This window comes from Camelus dromedarius, chromosome 31 (genome assembly GCF_036321535.1).
Source record: "Camelus dromedarius isolate mCamDro1 chromosome 31, mCamDro1.pat, whole genome shotgun sequence".
Classification (NCBI taxonomy): Eukaryota; Metazoa; Chordata; class Mammalia; order Artiodactyla; family Camelidae; genus Camelus; species Camelus dromedarius.
The window spans coordinates 7,692,267-7,711,792 of NC_087466.1; the positions used below are offsets into that span (position 1 = coordinate 7,692,267).

The 19,526-nt window shown below is 50.2% G+C and overlaps 1 protein-coding gene and 1 long non-coding RNA gene across 2 annotated transcripts; both read right to left on the reverse strand.

The window, feature by feature from the left end:
• Positions 1–1,159: 1,159 nt before the first annotated feature.
• Positions 1,160–3,852, reverse strand: LOC135319767 (uncharacterized). Its single transcript, XR_010378634.1, has 3 exons — positions 3,650–3,852; positions 1,718–1,821; positions 1,160–1,310 (listed from the first exon to the last, which is right to left on the reverse strand). It is a non-coding gene; the product is annotated as an uncharacterized LOC135319767 (long non-coding RNA).
• Positions 3,853–7,617: 3,765 nt separating this feature from the next.
• Positions 7,618–14,152, reverse strand: CRYBA4 (crystallin beta A4). Its single transcript, XM_010992320.1, has 6 exons — positions 14,131–14,152; positions 13,483–13,533; positions 12,709–12,827; positions 11,173–11,314; positions 9,370–9,512; positions 7,618–7,947 (listed from the first exon to the last, which is right to left on the reverse strand). Exons 1-6 carry the CDS (start codon positions 14,149–14,151, stop codon positions 7,800–7,802), a joined length of 624 nt encoding a protein of 207 aa, XP_010990622.1. The 5' UTR covers position 14,152; the 3' UTR covers positions 7,618–7,799.
• Between the last annotated feature and the right edge of the window lie 5,374 nt (positions 14,153–19,526).

The window sequence follows — 19,526 nt, forward strand, 5'->3', positions numbered from 1 at the left end:
CCCCCAAAACATCCTCCTGCCTCCCTGCCAAAGCCAAGCCCGTTAATTACACAGAGTCCTCCATTGGCCCATGTCCCCCTCCTGCAGGCCTGATTACACTTTGAGATTATATCCTCATTTACTTGTCTGTTGTGGAAACACATATGCACGTGCACGTGCACGTGCGCCCGCGCACACACACCAGCTCGTGAGGTTCAGGGGAGAAACCTGCTGTTTTTCCACCATCTCATCGTCAGAGCTTGGCCCAGGATCTGACACACAGGAGGCACTCCATGTATGTTTGTCCAAAGAATGACTAAACCTTGAAGTGTAAATGCCGCCGTTCTGGAAGGCCTCTGGGAAACCATCTGACAGATGGACAAGCAGAGAGCCAGAGGAGGAAAGTGACTTTCCCAAGGTCTCTGTTCCAGTGCAGTGATGCTAACGGTGTAACCCCGATGTGTCCCCAGATTCCCCAGCTCCTTCTGCCTTCCAGAGGTCACCCTCTCCTTTAGAAGCCAGTCAAACAGCTTGAGCACCCACTGGGAAATGGCTGCAGAAATGCCTTCCCCTTCCAGGAACTTGTCTGGCTCCTGTGAGTTGCTGGTTAGGTCTTCATCTTTTGCTCCAAACACCTGCCCCTGTTGCCTTGAGCCCCTCTACCTGTTTCCTCCCCTTCCCGCAGCCTGCAGTCCTCTCCCCAGACTCAGATGCAGTCTGAACCCCACCCTCATTGCTCCCCAGAGCAGAAGCAATGCAAAAATCTTGGAGAAGAGCCTGAGGAAATTTGGGACAAATAATAACAGTGACTGAGCATTTACTGTGTTCCAGCTCCTGGGCTAAATGCTGTAAGTGCAGTGGTAATCACAGCCCCATGGCACTGGTGTCTAGATCATCACCATTCTACAGACAAGGAAATTAAAGCTAAAGGAACACAGCTAGAAGGTGCCTGAACCAAGATTCAGCCTCAACAGTCTGCATCCAGCCCCTGCCCTCCCAAGCCCCCTCCCCACCCTGGCCCCATTGCGTCTTCCCAGGCTGTCAATGTCCCCCTCCTGACCAGCCGCCCATATGGCCCTCCCATCCCCCCTGGCTCCCTCTAACCCAGCCTTCCCACCCCCACACAGCCATGCCACAACCATTCTGCAGAACCATACATTCTTTATTTATGAGATGCATATCGGCAAATCAGCTGGGAATACCGTGGCGTCTGCCAGCAGGAGGCAGAAGGTTCTGGAGGCCAAAGTTCTTCAGGAGGTAGGCAGACACTGGGCTCAAGGTGCCAGCCTCCAGCAGGGGCACCCAGTGGGTCTGCAGAGTGCAGAGTGGGTCTGGGGAACAAGATAATCTGTGTTTTGGATCCCCTTTGCATCCTGGCCTGATGTAGGCAAGCAGCAGAGAGCCCGGGGATGGGGGGCGTGAAGAGATGGGACATAGAGCAGGAGCTAATATTTACTGAGCATCTCCCCCAAGCCTCCACAGAACCCACAAGGCAGAGATTCTTGTGCCCACTTACAGGACAGGGAAATGAGGCTTGCAGAAGGTAGGAAGCTCCTTCTGAATTTTTAACCCGCTTTGCCACTCCTCTTCCCTGCCCCTCCCCACAAAGAGAGGAGTTAAGGTGTTTTATAAAGATGACCTCAGCCCAGGCAGAAAACTAAATATAAAATAAGAGAAAAATGAGGTTCAGAGAAAGAAATATTGAGTCGGGGATTAAATTCCTCTTCCAAATGCCTACCACGTGCTGTTGTTTAGTCACTGGTAGTGGATTGTACATCGGTCCTGAGCATCTGGCCGCCAAGGCAAAGAGGGAATGCAATTCGCTTTGAAGATGTCCAAGATCTACAAGGAGAAAGGAAGATACACATAGAGATACAGCTGTGGCAGAGAAATAGAGAAGGAATTTCATGCCCCCAATCTAATGTCAGATCCCTACATTCCTAGAAACTGCCCCATGGATTTCTATCCCACCGCCCCTTTCCCTATCCGACTGCTCTGGGGCAGAACAATCTTCCGACGGCGCCTTGAAGGATGTGTTTTCGCAGGTGACCACCAGGTGGCAGTGCGGCGCAGGTCTCGGGTGGACGTTTCTTAGATCGGGAGGCAGCCTGAGGGGACTGGAGGAGCCTGAGGGAGCCTGAGGGACCTCAGCGAGTTAAGGCCGAGACTTGAGGTTGAACCTCAACGAAGAAATCGGTCTCATGCTCGGCAGAATCAGGCTGCACTGCTTCCTCAGGCTGGGAAAGAGAAAGAGCCCCGGACAGAGTATCAATCCCCTGGTTCTCTATGCAAACCAGCACATCAACCTGCCTGTCTCATCCTCAGTCTTCGCACCTGAGCAAGGGGGTGAAGAGTGCCTGCTGGGGAAAGAGGAGACTGAGACAGGGATGGAGAATGCTCGTGGCCACTAAGGTGGAGAACAGCCAGAGGTTAAAAGACCAAGAGCTTCTGAGCTGCGAGGGAGAAAAAAGGAGAACCCAAGTTCCCCGAAAGAAAAGCCACCAGGGCCCCTAGTTAGGGACAAGGAGGGGAAGTGGTGAATTCTTCTCTGTTTCCTCTGGTGGGTTTGGGGCGAAGAGTCAGGACTTTTTCAAGTGTAAATGACAGAAACCCACCTTTAAAATGTCTCAAGGGGGAAAAAAAAAAAAGCAGGGAGAGAGTGTTATGTGATCAAAGGCACATGGGGTATTTGCATAGCCGGATGATTGGACTCATTCTCTCCGTTTCTGGCCTCTGCTTCCCCCACCTTGGTTTTGCTTTCAGGCTGCCTTTGATGGCAAGTTCCCAGCTTACACCCCATAACTTCACAAGCCCAGCACGTAGAAAGCTTCTCTTCCCAGGTGGTTCCAACCAAAGTTCCAGAGCATCATCTCCACTGTGTCCCGTGCCCACCCCTTGGCCCAATCACGGTGACCGTTACCGGCCAGACCTGGGTCACTGGTGTCCTCCTTGCCTCTAGACTCTGGTGGGTCATCCTCGTTCGAGGTATTGACTGAGTGAAGGGAGGGCGGTTCTCTGAGTTAAAACTGAAATGAAAAGGGCAGACTGCCACCTCACCTCGGTCACAGTTGACCCATCGGCCCGGCTTTCCCGAGGTTTTGTTTTGTGTCAAGAGCAGGTTCAGGAGTGCAAGGCAGGAAAGAAGCCTCCCCGCCTCAACATATTTCCCCTCCATCAGTCTTGTGATTAGGTGACTGCCTGTAAACAGCCTCAGGAAATAGGGACGGGGTGGGTCAGCACCCATGGCACAGGCTTGTGCCAGACTCCACCCTACCCCGTTCAGGTGGGGGTCTTCCCCCTCCTGTCCCTCCTTGGCGGCTGCGGGTGACGGCCTGCTGGGGGGAGGGGGTGGTTGAGTGCCTGGCCCTGGGCCCAGCACAGAATAGACACTCAATAGACGCTGTTTCTTCCTACTTTGTACAAAGGGTGACAAGCTTTGTAACTGTCATTATCATTGCTTTGGTCCTTGTTAGTGAATAGGTGTTCCTCGAAGCCGCTTCTGGCAGGATTTGCAGGGGAAAATCCTCTCTCTCTCTTCACTCCTCCCCCTCCCTCCCTCCCTGTCTCTCTCCTCTCCTCCCCCTCCCTCCCTCCCTGTCTCTCTCCTCTCCTCCCCCTCCCTCCCTCTCCTAAACACATCCAAGATGTGTTAAGATCTTCCGCTTCTCACCTCCTTTCATTCTGGGTGGTTTCTTTCCTTTCTGTCTGACCATTCCTACAGTTATCTTCGTCACTGCGTCTTTGCTCCCCGGGGAGTGACTCAGTAAGACAGTAGTGTGAGGACCCTGTAGACCAGAGAAAGAACCGGGCAGGCGGGGGTGGAGGGGAACAGAAAAAGAGCGAGTGAAGACTAAGAAAGAGAAGCCCCACGCTGCATCCCAGCTTCCTTCTCACAGCACTTTTTCGACTATCAATTTTACGAGGTAAGGAAACTGAGGCTCAGTGAGGCAGAGCACCCTTCCCGCCAAAGGTCACCCTGTCTGGAAAACTTGGGATCCAGGATTCAGACCGAGGTGTGTGCAGTTCCAAATGTGTCGTTTTCCTTTGTGGCAAGCCACCCCTCCCGACGGGAGTAGCTGGGCCCTGAGGCTTAGGAGCAGTCACGTGGTTAGTGCTTGCTGTGTAGTCTTAGACAAGTCCCCTTCCCTCTCTGGGCCAAGAGGATGCTGGTTTGAGATCCACAGTCCCAGACCCTTTGGTCAGTCCTGTTCCCCATGTGTGATGTTCTTGGTGATGGGTGTCCTGTGCTTACCGCTTACGTCTGAACAGACAGCATCAATCTTTCAAGTTCCCCTTCCTTTATAACTGGGAGAATTGGTCTGCTGGCAAGATATGAAAAATAATTTCACACTCTCTTTCCTCCCCTCCCAAGATCACCCCTGACAAATTGTCTCTTTATTGCCTGTCACTCCAGCCATCATCTCATATCTGGGTTCTCATTTTTTTATCGTTGCCAGCCTCATTTTTGGCTCCAACTGCTGCTGGCTCTTTCTAGGGCCACCATCAAATTCCAGTGAGGCTCCCCTATTCATTCATTTTTTAATCATTCATTCATTCATTCATTCATTCATTCAGCAAATACTGCCTACTTTGACCCTAGGGATCCACAGCTTTCGAAGGTCCCCAGTTATTCATACTAAAGTGTGAAGGACTACTTTCTTAAATCCTTTAAAGGAGGACACGAACCTAGCAACTTACTGTTTATAAACCCCATTCATGCCTCGTATCTGTTTAATGCTCCACAAAACCTTATACAGCCCATAGTAAGCTCAATGCTTTTACAGACTGGGTGGCCTCAGGCCAGTTGCTTGACTTCTCTGAGCCTCAAGTTCCAGTTGAGTTTTATAGGGATAATAATAATGTCAAGGAGTTACTGTGAGGTTTAAAAGCTATCCCATGTGAGAGAAACCAATGCAATATGTGTCATCAATATCATCATCATCATTATCATTATGAGGAAGGCATGCCCCAGGTAAGGGGGTTGAGTGCAGACAGGGGACTATCAAAGCAAAAAGACAGAGAAAGGTAAAATAATACTAATAACAATACTAAGAATGATACCAAAAACCTCTACCACCTTCTCCTGAGAGCTTACCAAGTACCTTGCACACGTTCTAGGCATAGGCATGAATAATACAGCGTTTAACCTTTTACAAACAAAGAGGTAGGTATTGTGCTTCCCCAGTTAACAGAGGAGGAAACTAAAGTGAGATGCTGGTAAGTCCAGGATGCAAATCCAGGACTGTGATGGCCTCTGGCCCCAGAGGGTGGTACCAACTCAAAGCTGGCAGGGTCAGACAGTCATTCCTTTATGGTGGGTACAGCTGTAGGGGTACCACCTCCCTACATCCAGTGCCTTCTAGGGTCTAAGGGTGTCAGAGTGAGAATATTTCTGGTTGGAAGATGGTGGCCCAACCCCCATCCTCTGCCTCAGCAAAACCTCAGAACCCGCAGAGATTGACTTAATGACCCTCTCTCTAACGGTCAGTCTCATTCCCTAGAACTGACCACGAGATCACTTCCTGGACAGTACTTCTACATTTCCTAAAGCCCTGCTGGATGTCAGGACCTAAATGCCCCGAACTAATTCATACTAGGTTGTGAATGACTATCACAGCCAACTACAGGGACGTGAGGTCAGAGAGACCATGGAGGAGGTAGATGATGACCAGCCTTATAGGACTAGGAAATAATTGTTTTGTTTTGTTTTTTCTTGGAGTGGGATGGGAAGCATGGGAGGGTTTTGAGCAGGGGAGCAAAGATCCACCTTACAATTTTAACAGAGCCACTCTGCCTGCTGGGTAGAAAACAGGTTAAGAGGGAAAGGTGGGAGCAGGGAGATGATAAGGAGGAGAGAGGGGAGGATGGTTTGGACCAGTGTGGGAGTAACGGGGATGGTGATAAGCGTCTGGGTTCTGGTACAGTTTGAAGATTCAGGCATCAGGATTTGCCAGTGGATTGGACTGTGGGTGTGAGAGATGATGGATTATTCCAAAGGTTTGACCCAAACAGATGGAAAAGTAGCTTCGGTTTTGGGTGGATTCTGATTGAGTTGTGCATTGGACATCCATGTAGAAGTGTGTAGTCTGCAGTTGATATTCAGGGATGGAGTTCAGAGGAGAGGTCTGAGTAGAGATAAGCACCTAGGAGAGACTGCCTCCCCCCTCCCCGTTATCCATCCCAGGTCACTTCTTATCTCTTATACACACCTGTGCTTCCCCATCACAGCTCCTGTCACAGGGCATTGCAATCCACTGTGGACTTGCCTGTATTCCTCATTCAACTGGGTGAGAGAAAGGACTTTGTGTATCTTGTTTACCATTTCCCAGGGCCTGGCGCACAGTAGGTCCCAGGCAAATGATTGTTTGAATGAATGGGATGATACAGAGAGGGGTTAAAAATGACCAAAGTGCAAATGTTCCTAAACACTTCCCTTCCTGAGCCAGATAGTGTTATCTTTTCCAGCAGGCTGTTCAGAACCTCACCCCTTCCTGACTCTGTCAGACTTCTTTATGACAAAGGAAGGTAGTCCAGAAAATTAGCCAGATGGCTTATGATTGTTAAGACAATCTATATATAAAGGACCAGGAAAGAGAGCAAGGAGAGGTAGGGGTGGAGAGTGAGGGGAGTGGAAATGTATGTATAGATCTTGCCACTCAGGCTGCAAATGGAATGGGAGTTTATTTCTTTGTTTTAAAAACATTTAAGGCTGAAGGTCTTAAATGAGGGTAGTATGTATGAGAACTGGGGAGAGAGAAAAGGAATGTGCGAAGTTTCACTAGGGGAGAGAACTGGCTCCCTCCATGCATGGCTTTAAAAAAAAAAAACAAGCTTTGGACAATTTATTAGGAAGAGAGCAATCATAAATATATATGCACCTAATAACAGAGCATCAAGATTCTCGAAGGAAAAAAGTCAGAAAGCAAAAATGGACAAAACTAAAGGGAGGAGCAGATAAAACCAAATCATAGTAAGAGATATTAACAGCCCTCTCTGAGTAAGTGATTTAAAAAAAAACTGATCTTTTAAAAATTGGCAAGGATATAGAGCAATGTAACCAACGTTGTGAACCAGCTTGACCTAACTGACATTTATAGGACACTGTACCTAACAAGTGCAGGATTTCAAGTCTATCAAAAATAGGCCATGAGCTGGGCCATAAAGTAAGTTTCAGCTCATCAGAATATTGAAATCCTGAGTATGTTCTCTGACCACAATGGACTTAAATAATAAATCTGTAACAATAAAATATCTAGAAAAATCCCTAGTATATAGAGAGCGTCCCTTTAAATAATCCATGGGTCAAAGAAGAAATCATAAGGGAAACTAGAAAACATCAAACTGAATGATCATAAAAACACACCATATTAAAATGTGTGGGAAGAAGCCAATGCACTACTTGCAGGGAAATTGATAGCTCTAAGTGATTATATTGGGGGGGAAAGAAGAGCCAAAATAGTGACCCAAGAATCTACCTTTAAAACCTAGAGAGAGGAAAAAAGAGAAGAAAGTAAACCAAGAGTAAATAGAAGAAAGAAAGTACTGAGGATAAGAGCAAAACTCAGACAGATGACAGAGAAAATCAACAAAGATAAAGATTGGTTCTTTGAAAGGACTGACAAAATTGAAAACCACAGGTGAACACTAGACCTTTTTTTATTACTTTTAGTTTTTCGTGCTGACTGTGCATGGACTGGCCCACATGAGTGCTGGGTTCACACGGGTTACAGGGGGAGGCAGAGGAGAGAGCACATAACAGCCTCCACAGCTTCTCGGTTCCAGACAAGCACATGTTCGCTGCTCAGCGCTGGCCCCCCTGCTCACTGCTGGATCCTTCGGATGCTCTGCACCTGGAAGGTCTGGGCATGAGAGCCCCACTCCCGGAAATGCTTGTAGTCACCTGAGTGGTGATCACACTCCAGCACATACTGAAAACCGCGGTAGCCAGGAAACTGGGAGCAAACCCAGCTGGAAAAGAGAAGAGGCAGGCTATTACCCTATCATGCTGTTCCCCCTGCCAGCAACACCACTCCAGCCATTCTTTTCTCAGCCAAGCTGTATTTATCCTTCAGCTCAATCATCACTTCATCAGGGTGGTCTGACTTATTTGCCAAATTAGTCCCCTGTGGTACTTTTGTAGCACTCATTTAATTAAGCAATTAACAGATCATTTGTAAAATAGCAGCCTCCTCTGCCAACAGTAAACTCCTGGGTGTAGAGGTGTGTGTGGCTTGTTCACTGTTATCTCTGGTGCCTAACACAGTGCCCAGCACAGAGAGGCTCAGTAAATACTTGATGAAGGAAGGAAGAAGTGGGGTGTCTTATTCGTTCCCCCTCCTGCCTTGTTCAGGGACATGTCCAAGGAAAGGGCTATAGTTCTTTCTATTCATTGGCTCCTACATTATCCAGGACTAGACATGGATTTGTGTCTTGTCTTCTGAGTTGTCCATTTCCCTTTCCGTAAGAGGAAAGTGGCCTTGAGAATCACAAGGGGTCCATCCTACTCTGAAACAATAAGATTCTCTGGTGGTTCCTGAGAAAAATTAAAAAAATAAAATAAAAACTCCACCTCGCACCTTTGCCCCTGCCAACCAGGAGCCAAGGGCTACCTCAGAAGATGGCTCTACTATCCTCCACGAGTGAGGCTCTCGTACCTCAGCCATCCCCTCGGAGAAAAGAGTGGGAAGGGGCAGTCAGTCCTGGGCTTGAAGCTGGGATTCAGTTACCTACCTGCTGTTGGATGTGAAGCAAGTTGCTTAACCCACATCTGCTTCTTTACTGCTGGACAGCCATCTACTCCTCCTCTGGTGATAGACCTTGTCACCCCCTCCCCCTCAGTCAACGTGAGAAAATCCTCACTCTAGCAATAAGCATGTGGCCAGGCCTAGCCAATCAGAGCACTCCATTCCTGTGTGCCTGGTGATTGGTTCAGAGTTGAGCACATGACCCAAGCTGGACCAATGAGAGTCTTCCCTAGAATCTTTGGTGGAATCACTGGGGACAAAAACACACTCCCTTTCCCTAGGGCTGGGCTGGAATGTAAGGATGAAGCTGCCATCTTGCCTTCACATGAGAAGAGCTTGCCTAAGAATACAGCCGCACTGAAGCAGACAGAGCAGGATGGGGAAGAAGACAGATCCCTGCTGAAGCAGCTGGATCCAGCTGTGCCTGAAGCTAGTTACAGGGGCCAATTAACTTTGAGATTAATATCAGTGTGATCTGGGTGTCCATTACTTGCAAACCCATAAATTTCTCCTGATGCCTCTCTGTGCCTCTGAAATGTGGGCATCAGACCCCAAAAGTCCTCAGCACATCGTTTTCACCAGATGCGTCCCCATCCCTCCCAACATCCCCTCTCTCCCTGCCAGGCAGAACTTTGCATGCACTTACGCCCCTGAGTGGACATGGAAGGAGCCCACTTCATTGCCATCCCAGCCCATGGCCTGGAGGGAGGGATAGTCATCGCTCAGCTCTCCTTTTCTGCCCAGGAAGTTCTCTTGCTCAAAGATGGTCAGCCTCGAGTCACGGTGGTTCTGCAGGCACAGGGAACAGGGTCAGAGCATCAGGTGCTCAGTCAGAAACCGAGGAGCCTCTGCCAGAGCCTACACCCCTGCCCTTGCCTCCAAAATCAGCCTTCCTTGCAAACCTTCTGGAAGACCAGTAAGCCAACAGACACCAGAAACCTTCAAGACCTATACTCTCTGCCCTCCCAGAAATTTCCCTTCTGGAAATTTACACAAAGAAGATAATCAAGGAACAAATTAGCCTTGGCAATAACAGTTTTTAAAAAAAGAAGAAGAAAAAGAAAAGAAGAGAGAAAAGAAAAGAAAAGAAAAATAATCAACCTGAATAGCAAACAGTGGGAAATCAGGAGGTAAACTGGGGTGCTGCACTACGGTTAAGAGATCTGGGTTCAAATCCTGACTCTCCACTTACCAGCTGACTGAGCCTAAACATGTCACAGCATTTCTGAGCCTGCTTTCTGCATCTATAAAATGAAACTAACCACATCTACTTTTCAGGATGGTTTTGAGGACTAAACGAAACCAGAAGTAAGTTGTAAACTGCGTAAAAGCAGGGTTTGTGTCTGTCAGAGTCCACATGGTTCCCCGGATTGGCACAATGCCTGGGCTATTGGTGGAACAAATGAACAAATGAACATTCACAAAATGGAATACTAGGGGGCGATGGAAAATGATGCTATAAATGAGATTTAATCACCTGGGAGGATAATGGTGATAAATTTGCAGACAGAGTGAGAAAAGCTGGTTTCCAAGCCTTACGTTTGTTACGATTCAATTTTTATAACAGAACTAGATATACAGATATAGACGTGGATATTGACATCAGTCACTGTAGGTATAATCTTTGGGCAGCAAACAAGACTAAGGAAATCTTGGGGGAAGGGTGTAGCTCATCAGTGGTAGAGTGCGTGCTTAGCATGCACAAGGTCCTGAGTTCAATCCCCAGTACCTCCATTAAAAATAAATAAATAAACCTAATTACCTCCCCTGCCAGGAAAAAAGAAATTAAAAAAAAAAAAAGGCCAAGGAAATCTCCAGCAATGTTAACAGTGGGCTTCTGTCTCAGAGGTGTGGGTATAAGTGACTTTCATTTTCTTATTTGGCCATATCAGGTTTCCCCCTAACTTTATCATAAATACATGTGTTGTATGTGATTTAAAGACTTGCTGCTGGAGAAAAAAAACTACACCTTTCTGGGCCTCAGTTTTTTCATCTGTAAGATGGGGATAGTAATGCCCACCTCCACCCATACTCTGGAAACAGTAGTTAGAATATCAAATCAGGAGCGCTGATAATGAATTAGGAATAAGAAATAAAACCCATCTTCCTCACCTCACCCTGTCATTTCTGGCACCCAGCATCTCCCAGTGTCCCTCAGTCACAAAAAGAGGGACACAGAACACACAGGGACTCATATTATAACCACAGTTGCAATGGGCAGGCTGTGTGTGGTGGACTCTGTTCAGATGCTCTGTGTGTTTTCTTCTCCTGTACAGTGTCGGTGCTATGGCCCCATTTCAAGATGAAGAAACAGGCTCAGAGAGGGGAGGGACAGCCATGTCACACAGCTTGAAGAAGTGACATGAGATTTGAACTCGGGGGCATCCTGTTCCCAAGCCCCCACTGGAGGGGCTGAGGCCTCCCCAGGACAAGGCAGTGGCAGACTCACAGCGCAGGCCACGGGCCGGAAGGAGGTGAGCCTCTCGGCAGGGTAGGACGTGTTGCCGCTCCAAGCATCCCAGCACGGGTACTCGCCCCGCTCCAGCACATACTGCTGCCCTTGGAAGCCTGCGTGCTCAAACCCCACCCACCTGCAGAAAGAGGGCAGAGAGTACAAGAGGTGAGACCCTCCCCACTCCATGCTGAGTTCCAGACCAATGGTTATCATGTAGGGGTGGCTTTGCCCCCAAAGGACACATTTAGCAACGTCTGCAGGCAGTTTTAGTTTTCATACTGGGAGGAGGGACGAGGGGGTGTTTGCAACTGCCATTTAGTGGGTAGAGGCCAGAGATGCTGTTAAACATCCTCCGAGGCACCAGACGGCCCCCCAGCACAGAACTACCTGGCCCCAAACATCCATCGCTCGGAGGTGGAGAAGCCCGGTCTAGACCTAGTAGCCCACCGCCTCGCTGTGCCTCCCACAGGTGAGGACGGCTCCCCGCAGGGTCCCCCTAGGCCATGAAGATGAGGCTTGACCACAAGCTGACTTAAGCCTTGGTGGGGTTCCCCCCTGTGATCCTTTGGAACGTGGGGAGACAGGCTGTTTCTCACCCCTCCCTCTCCTGAGAGAGGCTTCCATGAGATAGTGGATCATCTGCCTCTCTGGTTCCCATGAGATACGGGACTTCCTGCCTTGCCACCCTGGAGAATGCAGCCCGCAGCAGATGGAGTGGCAGTTCACAGCAGAGGGCCACCACTCCTGCTGTCATCCAGCCCCTTTTGGTGTCTTCCTGTGGGACATGGGACACAGGAGGCTGACACCATGCTGCCCTTGACTGATAAACTCTCTTATGGAAGTAATAAACCTGAGCTTCTGGTCTCCTTCCTGGCAAAGTCTGTCAGCCTGCTGGACACATACCTGGACAAGTTACTGCTCCCATCTGAACCCCAATTCCCACTGATACAAAGCAGAATCTAGAAGAGCATCTACCCTTGTTGTGAGATACATAAATGCCACCAAGATAACCTGATGCACTCACAGGCAGGAAGTGACTCTGAATCACAAAGAGAGAGCATTCTTTCAAGTACTTTCCAACCTTCTAAAAACTTCTCTCCAACACAGTTGTCACTGGCCAATGTAGCTAATAAATTTAAACTTAAATAAATTTTAATTTAATTTAGTTTAATTTAAAATTAATGTTCTTTAGCCACACTAGCTTCATTTCAAGTCCTCAATGGTCATATGTGGCCACTGGTTCCAAATCAGACAGTACACCTGGAGAAGATTTCCACTGTTGCAGAAAGTTCTACAGAAAGGCAGTGAGCGGGCTCTGTGGGAATGGCACCCCCTACATTTGAGCAGTGCACAACCAGCATAACCTTACGCTGCCATCCTGCACACGCCCCAGCATCTCAGACCCAAGGAAGGCACATCGGTACAATCAGAGCCTAGGAAGATAGGACCTAGGACATCAAAAAGTCCCAGCACCCCTTTCTACATCCCTTCCTGTCTCTTCCACCGTGGCTACAATCCCCCTGGACTCACGCTCCACTCAGCACTTTCAAAGATCGCACAGTCTCAAAACCAAGCTCCAGCACACTGGGGCACTCAGCTGTGAACTCATGCCGCCGGCCTTGGAAGTTATCCTCGTCCCACACCACGATCTATACCGGAGAGAGAAGATAGAGACCCGCATTAGAGTCCCGTGGGGGTGGCGTGAGGGGCTAGGGGCTCACCCCAGGACTCAAGGTGGGGCAGACCAGGTAAAGCAGGGATTGCAAACTGATGCCTTCAGGGGCCAGGCAGGTAAGGAGGGTGAGGGCTGAGAACTGAAGGGCACAGACCCTGTGGAAGCTGCTGGCCTCTGGGTAGCGACACCTACTGTTGCCGCGTGGTAATGCGGCCACCTGTCCGATTTCCCAAGACAATCCCTGTATCTGGGCTTTTCTGTGTTTTCAAAGGCTGATGACAAATTCAAAGGTTGTTATTTTGTTTTGTTTTTTAAACACAGAGGAAGTCAAAGAAATCATGACCAAAGCCATGTGCAATTACCAGTTGACTATCTCTGCCAGATAGTGTAACAGTTTCATTTGGGGACCAAAAAACCCAAGTTCAAATCAAGATCCCTGTGTGTGACCTTGGGCAAGACCCTTTCCCTCTCTGAGTCTTGACTGCATCCTCTGTGAAATGGGACTTCATTATCACCACCCCCCAGGGGTGAGGTGGAGATTCAGTGAAGGCGGGGATGGGGGTCCTCTGGACCTGGGTTTGACCCGCACTGCCCCCACTTCCCAGACCTCCCCCCATGCCTCTTCCTACCTTCCAGTGTCCCGCTGACTTGGTGCATTGCAGACTCATGTTGCTTGCTTCCTACACCAGAGAAGAAGGTGATAAGCTTCCGCCCTGACTCTGCCCCGTCCTTGATCCTGAAGTCCAATTTGGGCAGTGTCTAGATCCAGATGGGGTCCAGATGTGCCCGGGTTGGGGGCAAAGTGCAGTTTTGGCCTGTCCCTCTCCTACCCTTTCCATCTGTGACCATCTCCTGTTCTTCCATCTTGTCCCCACCTCAAAGCGTACCCAGGCTGTGTCCCACTCCTCTAAGCCCTGCTCTGTATTCGTTCATCTGCTCATTATGGGGAGTTTTCTGTGGCTGCCGGTGGGTGGATGCGTCACCCCCTGGGAAACACCAAGGTGCTCAGCTTAAGAGCCTCCCAAAGACACCACCTGACCCAAAAAGATGACTCCGATAGTGGAAGCTGAGGCAATAGGAATGCAGGAATAATTCTGGTTTGAAACTAGGGTAGCAGGTACCACTCTGGATGCCTGGAGCCTGCCTTGGTTAGGATAGGGTGACATTCTGGAGGACACAGTGATGTCCCCAGGATTGGGGGGTACCTGGGCTCCCCCGCCTCCCAGGACGCTCACCCAGAGCTCGGATCCCACCCCTTCTCCAAGCCTGGGACTTACCGAGACGGACCCAGAGAACATGCCAGACCTGGGACCAGCCGAGGTCAGGCTCTTATAGGCAGGGCAGAGAGAGGGCCCCTGGGGGACAGAGCCCTGACTCAGCAAGTGAGCGACAGGAACAAAAGCCAGCCCTGGCCGGAGCGCCAATGGAGAGGTGTCAGCAGCATTGGCTTTGGCTGGGAGGCAGAGGTCAGCTTGCCCCCGTCAGGAACCATCCACGAAGAAGGCAATAGGAGGAAGGTCCACCTTCACCAGCTCCGTGGAACTCCTGACTAGGGCAGGAGAACAAGCAGCAGAGTTCAAAACCTCATCCCTCCTGCTTGTATGACTTGGGGCAGGTCATTTCCCCTATTTCTGTCTGTAAAATGGGACAAGAATGAAGTACATCACAGGCCTGTTGTGAGGTGAAGTGACATGCCTGGCAGAGAGTAAACATTCAACCAATGCCTCTACATTTCTCTCTCCCAGGTCCTTTCCTCTACCAGTGGGGGCAATCTGGGTAGACTTCGTGGTGGAGGTGGCATTTCAACTAGGCTCTGAAGAGTGAGGCGGATTTGTACAAAGTGAGGTGGGAGGACATGCTCTGGCTAGACAAAAGTGCGGAGGTGAGAACTTGGGACTGAGGGATGAGAAAGAGCTGGTGGCCTGATAGGAGACCCTAATGGAGAGCAGACGGAGACAGGTGGGAAAGGTGGCTGAATCAGAGCCTCCGGGGCCCACAAAGCTCAGAGAGGAGTCCAGATGGCTCTATGGGCAGAGTAAAGGAGCTGGCGGGTGTGAACATGCTTTGCAAACTGTAGTGCACCTGCCGGATATGCAGGGTTTGTAGAATGTGCTTTGTGAGCCCTCTCCCTTACACTCCCACCCTCTGAGTTGGCCTAAGAGGGGCCTCTCACAGCGTAGGAAAGAGCAATGCTGGAAACCAGATCGCTTTGGGTGACCTGGGGAGTGTCCGATGCCAGTTCATGACCTGTGAAAGAGCAATATTTGTTCCCTCCTGGGAAGGTTAAATGCAGCCCTATCAAATCTTAACTTTGATAAAAGTTTGCCTTGGAAATTGAAGGCTAAGAATGCAGTCTCTGTAGCCAGACCGCCTGGGTTTGCATTCCACTCCTGCTGGCTGGGTCACCTTGAGCATGTTAATCTCTCTGAGCCTCAGTTTCCTCATCTGTACAATGGGTATAACATGGTAAACTGGGTTTAGCCTAAGAGACAGAAGTGGTGTGATGGTAAGTGTGAATTACACATGAATAGCATTTGCTGTCCCGGAACTGCTCCTGGAAGATAAGATACATAATGTGTCTCCATCATCATTGTCATCACCATTACTAATAAAAAAAAAAAAATTACCATTGATGTATCTGCATCCTCACGTTTATTGCAGCATTATTCACAATAGCCAAGGTATAAAAATAACCTACTTGTCCGTCAGTGGCTGAAAGGATAAAGAAGATGTGGTATATGTGCACAATGGAATACTATTCAGCCACGAGAAAAGGGGGAAATCCTGCCATTTTCGACAACGAGGATGGACCTCGAGGGCATTATGCTAAGTGAAAGATGTCAAACAGAGAAAGACAAATACCAGATGATCTCACTTACTTATTGAATCTTTAAAAGACACACTCAGAGAAGTGGAGAGTACAGTGGTGTGGCTGCCAGGAGTCAGGGGCCGAGGTGCACAGGGAGATCTTGCTCAAAGGGCAATAACTCCTAGTTATAAGATGAGCGAGCTTGGGGATCTAATGTACACAGCATGGGGATTGTAGCTGATAATACTGTCCACTTGTACGTTGCTAAGAGAGTACGTCTTACGTGTTCTCACCACACACACACAAAATCCCAAAAACCAACGTTAACTATGCGACCAGATGGAGGTGACAATCATTTTGCAATTTATAAATGTAGCAAATCAACATGCACCCCACCTTACACTTACACAGTGGTGTGTCCGTTACATTTCAATAAAGCTGGGAAAAATGATTACTATTAAATAATTATTTGTGTAACAGCAGGAGTGCGTAGTTTTCCAAGAGCTTGGTTTCAGGAGTTAAAAAGATGTGACTCCCAATTCCATTTTACAGATGAGGAAACAGACTAAGGGGGGGGGAAGGGATTTGCCTCGGCTTCCTCATCTGCAAATAGGACTAATCCTCGAGCCCTCACCCTCCTAGTGAGGATTACAGGAGCCAAGTCAGTCAAATGCTCAGAGTGGAGCCACCCAGCATGGGGTGGGGGGACAACACCCTTTACCTCTGCCCCCACCATTTGGCTGATGGCCCATTGCCCTGGGGACATGGAACTGCCCCAGACATCTTGGCCTTGAATCCCAGACCTGTGGGTGGCCTGGCACCACAGGCATCTTGGCCCTCGCTCCAGCAGTTGCCTGGCCCTGTGGGTTCTGGCCCCCTCCCGGGCCTTGGCCCAGGATGAAAGTCTGGAGAGGGGGCCTGGGAAGGGGGAGGTGCGAGGTGGGGGTGCAAGGGCAGAACTGGCCCCAGGCCACAGCGATCTCAAGGCGGAGCTGGTCCCCATGTGGAGTCTGGGTCCCTGAACCCATAGAAGAAGTAAGAATTTCCTATGCAGAATCCCCCTCTCCCCTGACCTGCAACCTGCAGGCTGGCCTGGCTCAGCAGCGCCCCTGGGTCCCCCGAGCCCTGGCTCTACTGTGAGTTCACACTGTGTGGCCTTGTTGAAGTCAGTGGGCCTCGGCTTTTCCACTTGTGAAATGAAGGGATTGGATGATGTGATTTTTGACATGGGCTCCACTGTTCTGATTCTATTGCTCTGTTTGACGTCTGTCTCTGTCTGTCCATCTGTCTCCCTGTCATGGTCCATCTCCCCCTCCACCCCTCTGTAATTCTGTCTCCATCATCTGTTTCTCTGCGGCTCTCCGCTTCTCCCAATCAGCCTCCCTATTTCTCTCTCTCTATCTGGTTTCCCCGGCTCTCCCACACCCTGTTTTCCATTATGATCCCCTTGGTGTGACCATTTTCCCCAAAATTGGTTAAGAGCGCATCCTGTGTCAGGCTCCATGCAGGGTGCTGGAGCCCAGTGGTAATGAGGAGGGCTGGGGCTGGGGGCTTCTCAGAAGCAGCCCCGAGGCGGGCAGTCATGTTCCTGGCCACAGCTCCATCCCTGGGTCAGATTGTGGGGGGGTGGGGGACAGTCTCCAGGCTGGTCAGGAAGGAGTGTATGTATCGGGAGGGGAGGAGGGATGGGGGCCCAGTGTGGGCACAGGAACAGGACCCAGGCCTTGAATGTTCAACTCACCTGGGCACAGGGGGACCCTGCCATCCCTCCCCTAGACCTAGAAGCAGGAAGTCAGGCCAGGCCCAAGGTCCGACAGCCCGAGAGTGAAACATACGGGCCCTGAGCCAGCCTGCCTGGGCCGGTCCTTGCCCTGGCCTCTCTGTGCCCTAGTTTTGCTCATCTGCTAAATGGGTGTAATGAAAGTATCGGTAAAGTGGGTTGTCCCGGAATTCACCCAGGTAGCACAGGTAATGCATTTGGTGCCCCCCTTGGTCACCTTTTTTCCCTCTGCAGCACCCAACAGGGACACTTACGCCGCCTGTAACTGCAGACACAGAGGCCCCTTGGTGCAGAGACTTGGCGAAAGTCACACAGCACAGAGTGGCTGAGTCTGGATTCAAACCCAGATCTCCTACCTTCTGGGGGTTTCCCTGTTCCCTGCCCCAGGACTGGCACCCAGCGGGGACCCCGTGGGCCCATCCCCAGGCTGGGGTAGGGCCAGGCAGAGGCAAGGCGAGGTGGCTGCTGGCCAGCGTTTCTGCTGTGCGTGCTGGGTTCACAATGGAAAATGCTGCTCTCCGCAGTCACCAGGCAAGGTCGGGGCTCAGGGTGGCCCCCACTCCCTGCCCAGGACCTGCTGAGCCAGCTCCCCCTTTGTGCCCCAGACCACAGAGTCTAGTGTCTGCCAGACTATAAAATGGGGGGTCGGCCCCTCGTCCCCCACTGCACCAGCCTGCCCGCCTGCCTGTCCTCCAGTGGGAAGTAGCGGGTCCCCAGGTAAGAGGGGACCCACTGCCGCTGCTAAGCGCCCAAGGGGAGGGGAGAGGAGGGGGAGGCAGAGACATCAGAGACAGGAGAGAGTCAGAGAGATGGGGTCATCAGGAGAAAGGCAGAGAGAAAGAGAGAAAGCTAAGGAAAGATAAAAATAGGCAGAGAGAGGATAGAGAGGGAGAGAGGAATAGAAAGAGATAAAAGATAAAACAGTGACAAAGAACAGATAGAGAGGGAGATGCAGAGATGCAGAGAGGGAGACACTGGAGGAGAGAGAAACAGAAAGAGACAGAAGAGTAGGTACAGAGAGAAGCAAAGACAGAAATAAGCAGAAAGGCAGAGAGAGGGAGGAGGAGAGGGAGGGCAGGGGGGAGGGGGAGGAGAAAGATGGGGGCGGGGGGGGGAGGGAGAATTGAAGGAATGAACACAGCTCCAGGAAGGAACCCAGCCACCAGCCCAGGGAATGTTGATTCACAGACTGACTTGGGGGCAGGAGTGGGGGTTAAGCAAAACCCTGGAAGCCACACATGTGGCCCAGATGTCCTGCCTGCCCACAGTGGACAGAGCACCCCCAGAGGAACAACGGTCTTTCTCGGGGGAGGCACCACGAGGGATCTGCTTACCCCAACTAGCTCTTTCTTACAGAAATTTTTCAGAAATCCTCTGCCAAAAGGTCTTGATCTGCCCTGTCAGATCTGCCCTGGAGTCCCTGGAAATTGTCTCCAAAATTAAAGGGGACATTTTTTCCCAGGGGACAAGGACAATGCGTTCTTCAAACATTCAAAGACATCCACAACCCCAAAGTAACAAGGAACCACTGGAATTGACCAAAGCCCTCTCCACCCAACGCCCACACAGCCACAGCCTTCATTTCAGAACCTGACACGCACCAAACACGCCCTCCTGGGTCCTCCTTTACCCCCCAGTCCCAGGCCTGGATCTGCACCCGCACACCCATTCCCAGACAGTGCCAGAGGCAGCTGTTTGTCTGGGAAAGGAGAGAGGACCAGGCATCCGGTCAATCTCTGAACGGATGTTAACTGAGCATCTCCTATGTACCAGTTGCTGAGCCAGGAGCTGGGGATGGAAGGATGAATAAATGGGAATGAGGATGGCAGAGCATGTAATAACCCAATTGCTGGATTTGTCTGCTTGAGTCACAGTTGGAGTCGTACCACTTAGTAGCTGGTACTAGTAAGTACTAAGTCCACGTAGGAGCTGTGTGGGCTTGGGCAGGTCACCTCCCCTCTCTGAGCCTCAGATTGCTCAGAGGGGATAAGATAGCACCTAAGGCATGGAGTTCCAGTGAGGCACAGACAGATTCATTAACAAATGTAACAGAGCCTGCATCCTGTAAGCAGTCCCAAATGGGA

Bases quoted from the DNA above. Each gene is read 5' to 3' on its own strand.
- CRYBA4 (XM_010992320.1), bottom strand. From the start codon at position 14,151: ATGTTCTCTGGGTCCGTCTCG. The intron at 13,534-14,130 runs GTAAGTCCCAGG...TCTCTGGTGTAG, and splicing joins TGTTCTCTGGGTCCGTCTCG to GAAGCAAGCAACATGAGTCT. The intron at 11,315-12,708 runs GTGAGTCCAGGG...CTCTTTCTGCAG, and splicing joins TTGAAAGTGCTGAGTGGAGC to GTGGGTGGGGTTTGAGCACG.